Source organism: Drosophila ananassae, chromosome 2L (assembly GCF_017639315.1).
Source record: "Drosophila ananassae strain 14024-0371.13 chromosome 2L, ASM1763931v2, whole genome shotgun sequence".
NCBI classification, from domain to species: domain Eukaryota; kingdom Metazoa; phylum Arthropoda; class Insecta; order Diptera; family Drosophilidae; genus Drosophila; species Drosophila ananassae.
This window is the reverse complement of record NC_057927.1, coordinates 3,027,964-3,036,366: the sequence shown is the minus strand read 5'-3', so window position 1 is coordinate 3,036,366 and position 8,403 is coordinate 3,027,964. Positions and strand designations below refer to the sequence as shown.

Here is an 8,403-nt window from a genome sequence, read left to right as displayed (position 1 = left end):
TAATTTTTTACTTGAACGAATTATTATGCGTTCTATATGAACAATTAATTTATTCATTAATAGCAATCCGATTAATGGTAACAAATATGCAAATATCCATTGTGCAATGCAATTTAATGTCCTAAAATTAGTGGCTCTGGGTCTTGAATTCACTTGCAATGAAAGACACTTGAAAACTGTTTGGGCGTGACCTGCGGCAGCTGCCAAAACTCGAATTTTTCCAACACCCCCCGAGGTCAGTGCCTGCCAACAATTTTCATAATCATTTAACGGTTTCGCGGCTGGAAAATGGGGGCGGAGTCGACGGAGGCGAAAGACCACTCTCAATGGCCATTAAGTTTATCGAAGAACGTTCAAAGAGGGCGCACTTGAAATGCCGCTGCCGGCAGACCCGCGGCCCCGACCCCCTATGCCCTTTTTGGCGCTCAAAAACCGCACACTCGACTCAACAAGGTGGCGAGTTCCACCTGCTCCTGGTGCTCCCGATGCTCCTGGCCAAATACTTCCGTTCGGAGCCGGGGAGGCTTGGCCACTCGAGAGTCAGTCGACCAGGAAACGCGGAAATGGCACAGAGCGTCAGCGCCTCCATCTTCCTTGGCCAGAAGTTTGAAGAAGTTTAAAGCACTCGAGACACTTTGGCAACTTTCTTCTCGGGCGGCAAATGGGAGCCCCCCGGGGTTTATCAAACTAACGACCTTTGTTCGCCAGCGGCCAGGTCAGAAGAGGACGGGGCCGGGGCCGAGCTTATTGATTTTCCTGGGCAGAGCACTAAAAACCAACTGACGACCGGATTGCAAATGCATCTGCATAATTGGCAATGAGTTATGCAGAATCAATGGCTTCCTCGAAGAGCACTGACACATTAGACGCTTACAAGCGATAAGTTCGGCAAATAAATGGAATGAAACTGCACTTAACGTCAACACGTTTGACAGCACTGAAATTCGAGGAGCGCGCAGGGCCGAGCTGTTTAAATTCTTAAAACGCTTTTCCCTCTACGTTACACACCAAAATCGGCACCAGGAATTGCGAGGGGGCTCCCAATCCCCCAGTCTCCCGGTGTCCTGGCCTGAGCACCGTTCTCTCAGCTTTTCTCGTCCTCTCGCTTTTTATAACAAATTGGATTTGGGAAAAATCGCTCACCTTTCATTTCACCTGGATTAATGGAGCCGAGGCGGGCGATGAGACTCCGGAGCGCACAATGCAAGAGTGTAGACAGCTAAGTGGTGGGTTCGAGCTATATACACCGTAAAAAAGGTTATTATAATAAAATGGCTTAGCACCCCAATGGATCATACTTTACGTGAGTTTCATTATGTTTAAAATTTTGTGAAATAATACAATGTTTTTTAATCTTAAACCTTTTACCAATAATCTCAATTGCATCTCAAGCTTAATTTTTTAATGTGTAAAAGATTTTACCATCGGGGGGTCCTGTTTTACCTTATTATTCCTTTTTTTTGTATTTTGGCGAATGGACTTGCTGGGATTTTGCACGCTGATTGGGCGACCTGCCAGTTTGGACACCTGTAATACGGCGAATAAATTAAGTGGTTAAGTTAAAGTAATTGAAAAGCGATTAAGCTGGATACACTTATTTGATGGAACTTAGATTGGATTTCTTTGTCTAAACAGTAGGTATATTTAGAAACTGAGAGAATGGATAAAAATGAGTCCAGACTAAAACTCCACAGTCAACTCCACGAAACAAACAAAAGAGATCTAAGTGCTTTAAATAGAAAATCAGAAAAATGCCACGCCATTCTTTGAATTCAATCACATAATTGTTTCCATTTTCAGTGGCTGCATTATATAGCCACATTTCCATTACATTCTGCGGCATATCCTATTACAGAGATACAAACCCACACAAAACTCCCACACAATGGCCAATATTTTCGCAGAGTATCTTCCGCATTTCGCATATCAGTGCAGTCCATGCTAATGGTCTCCATACACCACCCGCCAGTCGCCGGAGTTCCGTCATTGTTGTCAGCATTATTTGCATATTCTGCGCAAAATTTACTCTTCTCCAGCCCGACCTTCGCAATGCAGGCGAGAGTTCTGCCTAGAACAAGGACTAGACGCGCCGGATAAGAAAAGGCAGCCACAAAGGAATAAATGACAGGTTTGGGGGGGGTGAATAACGGGCAAACAAATTTTCCGCCTATTTTTCCGACAGTCGCAATATCACACTCGCTTTCTCGGCTTTTCTTGGAGTTTTCATTTCCAGGGGTTGCGGGGGCGAACAATAAACTTTGGTTAACTCTTTATACCTTTCGGCCTGAGCCAAAGTGAAGTGAAATAGAAAAAAGGAGCCCATAAATAAGCGACACAAAAACCGAAATTTGCCAATAACTTCGGGCAACCCGAAAACTGGGGAAGCAGTCTTCTGAGGGCAGACAGAGAAATCGCTTGACTTGCCATTTAATTTTTACATATTTCTGCTCAATTTTTGCATAATCAAGGCATTAAAAGAAACGCTTACACCAATTTAGACAGCCCCCCAAACAAATGCTGCCCCAATTGGCAACTTCAAAGTCTGGCATAAGAATTTCCTTTCGCCCTTTGTTTTGGTTCTGTATTCAGTTTTGTGTTACAGGTGATTGCATTTGCCTTTCCGTTTGTTTCCCCAACTGTTTGTTTAGGTAAAAATATATTGGCTTGTAGCGACCGAGAAGAAAGCGAAAAAGGTAAAGGATTATTTTGGTTCAACGGTGGAGTGGTGGAATGGTGGCGTAGGAAGTCAGAACGAAGTTTTCCCCGCAGAGGGCTATGCGGATTTGCCTGACAAATATTTGCTGTCGGTATGAACAATTAATGTTGTACGTGATAGATTCAATAAAACGCTAAAAAACGATGGTGAAACGGCTTACACTACTTTTTAAGGAAAACATAATTCAATCAATCAAAAGCATGTTCTAAAGCCCCCACCCGAATGTCAATGTTTAAGTAAACCATACATCACTTTGGCATACTTCATTTCACGTGCAGATTGCTTGGCCCAGAGATGCAATCGAAATTAAACCCACAACGAAGAGTAAATAAATTTAACAAAATGAAATGGTGAAATTTCCTCAGGTCGTTCGGCCACACACTCGCCGGGATATAGTGCCGTGCAACTAGCACACGATACGATAAATTGCTAGTGCAATGTTAGCAATTGCTGTTAGCCATTACGTATCCGCCGCGTTGCACCAAAAACAAGCAGCATCGGAAAAAGTACACTTGATTGATGAAAAACCTTTGCGAAATGTCAATCCAACATAATTGAGTCATGTGCTGCCTCTCCCGCCGAAAAAACGAACCGTAGAGACGTGTAGTAAAGGAAAACCCTGAAAAGTGGCAGCTGCAAATAAAAAGTGGCAAAGTGAAATGCGTATGCGGGCGGAGGGCCACTGTGGGTGTTTGTGTACGGTCCTGGCCACATCGAGTATTGGCCAAAACCATCATTACCCACGCCATACGTCGCGACTGCCACGGCTTAAAGTCACTCAGGTGCGCTGGCCAAGTCGAAATGCACATTACATTGCTAGCTGCCAACAGGGATGGCTCTGTGGCTCACGAACATCAGGAAAGTCGTAATACGTACTGTTCTTGAAGCTTAAAGGTTATTATTAAAAAAATAATATTATGCAATGCTCTTGAAAATATAGCCTTTAAGTGGCTTTATTTTTATAAAAAGTTTTAAGATGTTCCCCATCGTAAGACACAATACCATTCCTGCCCCGTAAAGGCAAGAAAATTAATGCCAACAAGTAAATGGGGCTGACTGCACTCCCTCGACGGCGACCAAAACGATATAGTTGACGATGATGATGCCAGGACGATGGAACCAATGAAGGCAACCAAGGAGAGGCAAGTACCTTGCCCGGCTGCAATAGACCGCAGAACAAGTGGTAGCCAAAGTCGTTTCCCGTAAGTGTGACAAAATATAAATCTTTTCCTCCGTGTGTGCGCCCGTGTGGCAAAGTAACCTGAACACATAAGCTGCAGTTGGTCAGACGCGCTCGTTAAACTGGACAGCCCTGATGTTGCTACTACTCCCTCTATTTGTTGCCGTGGAGTAGGAGATGTTGCTGCTGGCATTGCTATTGCTGTTGCAGAGGCCACCAAAGGACCGAATATCCAGGCGACCACATCAGCTGCAGCTGTTTACGACCTACACCAAGAGAGTTCAGCTGAGGGTTCTCGCTTGTGGCTGCACGAGAGGATGTTTTCGGGGCACGGCACTTGTTACCACTCGGCCACCATGGCACTGAGGTGGGGCAAATTGACCACCATTTTGAGGGCAAATAATATTGGGAAATTGTGCTTATTCTTAAGAATATATTTTTAGCTAGTTCTTCTCCTTTTTTTATAAATAAGTCTATTCCTAAAATAAAATCCTAATTAAATAAACTTAAATTAAGAAAATCTTTAAAGTTAAAAGTCACTTTATAAATAATGGGTTTAATATTACCTTTTAGCATTTTATCTTATCATTTAAAGAAAGTTTATTGAAAGTTTCTTGGACTTAGAATCTTTTCCTGAGAATATCTTACTACATAAAGTATAACCACTATTTCTCCTCGCTTTTATTCAATCTGACACAGAAAATTGAGAAGAAAATTCCCTGTATTTCCGTCGGTTCTCCCGTCAGATACCTTCGCTTTTCTTCTGATTCTCCGAACTGCTGAAAGCGCATGCTCAGTTATTCTCCCGTGAATGCCAAACCCGACCAACCCGGAGTACATTGGAAAAATGGCGCTGTAGCCAGGCAAACACCAAACCTCTCCCGAATGGGAACCAGAGAATCCATCGCCCAGTGCGTGAAAGTAAAAACAAACCTGGTGAGCAATATGATGGAAAAATAGAGCACTAAAGGCAGCGCCGTGGTCCTTCTTGCCACTGATACATTACCCAAGTTGAGGAGGATGTGGGTATGTGTGCGGGGAAATAAGAAAGACCAGGACTCGAACAAACACACACGCATGTGGTTTTGACTTGGCCAGGATTCAATGCATATGCTTGGCACACAAACACCAACTGGAAAACAGCCGGGCCAAAAACAGAAATATGCAACGCAATCCCTTTAGGATTTTGCCAACTGTTTGCGCGCACTCTCGAAAACTTGAATGCACCTTAAATGCCGCCGAATGGAGAAAGGAGGTTGAAGGGCCAAATGGAAAGGACGTGGTGGGATCTAAGTCTCCCCTCGAACTTTGACAATCTAAGCAGTTTACTGTGTCAATATGTTACGTTTGCTGCTCGTCGCACAGCCAAACTTCGCATAACTTATGCATGCAAATTTTCCGTTTTCCCTCCGATGTTGACTCCAAAAAAAAGGTGAAAGACAAAAGCCTCAGAATCGCACCAAATGCGGTTATTGCAGCGATTATTTTAATGGCTCTTCTCGGTCGTTGGATGCCACAAAACTTAACGTACTTATGCTGTGCATGATTTCTCTGTTTGTTTTCCATTCCGAAATTCTGGCAGCGTTGCCTTACCAATGCAGGTGCATTTAACACCTGCCAAAGTTGCACCCAACGTTCATGTTGCACACACTCTGCCCCGGCATCGGGGGCAGAAAGTAATTTGTTAGCTTGTTTCATTCAGTGCAAGTTGGTTTCATTGGGCAGAGCAATTTGAAATTCAAATTTTTAAGTTGCCGCAAAATCGAAAAGTTTGGCAAGTCCCATCTAAGTGCTCAATGGAAAAGTTTCCAAACTAAAGTTTCGATGCAGGAATACTTTGCGCCAAGCTATTGATATATTTTCAGTTTAAAAACGAGACATGTCAGATCTAGTTGATAAATTACCGCATTTAAAAATAAGAGATAAGGGAAAGTCAATATTTATTTGAAAATAGGTGGAAAATGAATAACACAAATGGGAATGTCTGCCTCAAGAAAATAGGTAACAAAATATATTTTTCCACAAAATTAAACACAGGGAAACTTCTTAGTATTGTGGCACTGTGTGACAAACAGACTTCATAATTCACACAAAAGTTCATGCACAATTTCGCTTGCCACAACTGCTTCTTTTTGCGTGTTTATTTATATATTTCCCTTTTTTTAATTTACACTAAATATTGCAAAGACGTCGGAGGCGACAGGAACACAACAGGGCGCAGTTGCAGTTCCCGAAAGCCCACGCCAAGTCGTCGCACTTTACTTATATTTTATTTGTGGCCAAAAATTGCATTCATGAATAATTCAGTGAAATGAAAAATTTGGGGTTTCTTCTCCCGACGTCTCCCATCGCTTTCCCAAAATTGTATATAAACTCTGCCACAAAGAACTCGTTTTGTGATTTCGGTTTTTTATTTTTTCGCAGCCACTTCCGTTAGTTCCGTTTCCCCTTCCAGCGAGACCGACACGTTTTGTAATGTGGGCGAGTTATAAACATTTTGGGTTAATATTTAATGTAAATGACAGGCGGACCACTGCGCGTGGCCCACACTGCGGCCTCGATGATGAAGTCGCCCAAACTTTGGTCAGTGTATTTTGGCCCTGGACGCAGACACCGACACGGATCCGGATGCGGGTGCGGATCCAGAATACGCGACTCCGGCTCACCAACGAAGTTACGCTTATTTTGCATAACGTCCAAGAAAAAGTGCCCAATACTCACAATGTAAATGAATCGCCGGCAAATGGAAACTATTTATTCAGATCGAAAAGAGTACTCGGAATATCTCCGTTCTCGGAATTATGTTTCAGTTTGTTGGGCAGTTCCCCTCTTCTTTGGTGTCTCAAATAAACTATCAGCAGTTCTATAAATTAAAGTTGTAAATTTATTCAGTCTGGAGAGTGGCTTTGCGACATTTTGCATCGCAATAAAAGTCTCAGGTTGCAGTTTAGGTCTGAATTTTATGAATTAGTTATGGGAGTAAGAAATTCATGGATTTAAAAATTATTTTATACTCCAGAAAAAATTTTTAGGTCAACAGTTTTTTACTGGAGTATAAAATTATTCTTATGCATCTATGGATATTGATTAGTTAAACTCATGAGACATTATGTAGTCATAACGACGTTTTTCATTCTTGGACAACTTGAAGAATGTTTTGCTGGTCTTCTCTATTTCCTCCTTAGTATGGTAAGGTGGCCAAAAACTTGTATAAGACAATAGACTAGAAATATGTTGCAATGAGATCAATTTTATCAATATTTAAGAGGGTAAGTAAGAATACCGCACTAAGTATGCCGCCTCCACGGCACTACTCTGATATTCGATCAATTTTTCAATTTCCCGATTTATCTGAGAGTTATACTGTTTTTTCCTTTCACTAATTTTCTCGCTGCACACTGCATTCCTGTAAAAGGAAAGTTAAATGCATTGAAATGAATGAGACCACTCGAAAATAAAGCTTTACATGGACACTTTAAACTTCGCATAGCTTGGGTCCCTGGGCATAACATCCCGATCATCATCCTTTGGATAATAGGAATAGAACTGCCAAGGCTCCCAAGTCTCATTGAAGTCTCCCATATATTTCGAATCTTCTGGGTGCCGTCTTGTCTTGTTTCCGAGGAACGAAATCCTTGCTTCGTACAGAATATGAATTTTTCCATCTGTATGCCTAGGAACCCTTCCATATTCTAAGTTCATGCTCTTGGTGTACTGCTTAGAGAATGCCCTTTTCCAAGACGAGGATCGTTCTCCTAATTCCTCCAACCAAACGGATTTCTTCATCATAGACATGGTTGAAAATAGAACAAACAGAAAAAAAAAACAGAAAAAAACAAATATTTAAAAGTTGTATAGTTTTGATTGCTCGTTTACAAACATTTGAATCAAAACATAAAGACTGCTGGAAATAATATCTAATTAATCTTTAAGGCTCCAAGAGCCAATGTATATTTCACGAGGGAGCAAATAAATAAACCAAAGGAACCATAGTAAAATTATCAACTATCAAAAAATATAACCGCAGTGCCATTTACTTCGGTTCAGCCCAAGGCATCCCACCCACCACCCTCATTGAAAGGCATTCTGAAGGTATTCAACATACTTTGTGCGTTAAAAATATGGAAAATATTTTAACCGAAAACCTTTTCAAAAGATTGCGGAGCCAGCAGAGCTCGCGAAGTTCGTGTGTGTGTGTGCCAACTTGGCGTATGCGTAATGATATTAAGCCCCGGGAAGCCAGTGGTGTGGGTGCGTTGATGTCTCGGTGTAACCGGGTTGATAGCATTGATTTTACCCCAAGTAGCATCGATGAAAATTCTCAACGAAATTTTAAAGGCACAAAGACGAACTTCTGAATTTAAGGTCAATTTATTGAGAATAAAAAGTGAAGTAAGTTAATAATTAAATCTCGACTATCGCTTTACAGAATTTCATCCGTATTTACACCCAATTATCCAAAACAGCATCTACTTTTCTTATCCGAATAGGTAAATTATAATTTAAT

General features: G+C 41.7%; 1 protein-coding gene across 1 annotated transcript; it reads right to left on the bottom strand.

The window, feature by feature from the left end:
- Positions 1 to 6,757: 6,757 nt before the first annotated feature.
- Positions 6,758 to 7,784, bottom strand: LOC26514988. Its single transcript, XM_014911881.2, has 3 exons — positions 7,363 to 7,784; positions 7,180 to 7,302; positions 6,758 to 7,119 (listed from the first exon to the last, which is right to left on the bottom strand). Exons 1-3 carry the CDS (start codon positions 7,689 to 7,691, stop codon positions 6,984 to 6,986), a joined length of 588 nt encoding a protein of 195 aa, XP_014767367.1. The 5' UTR covers positions 7,692 to 7,784; the 3' UTR covers positions 6,758 to 6,983.
- Between the last annotated feature and the right edge of the window lie 619 nt (positions 7,785 to 8,403).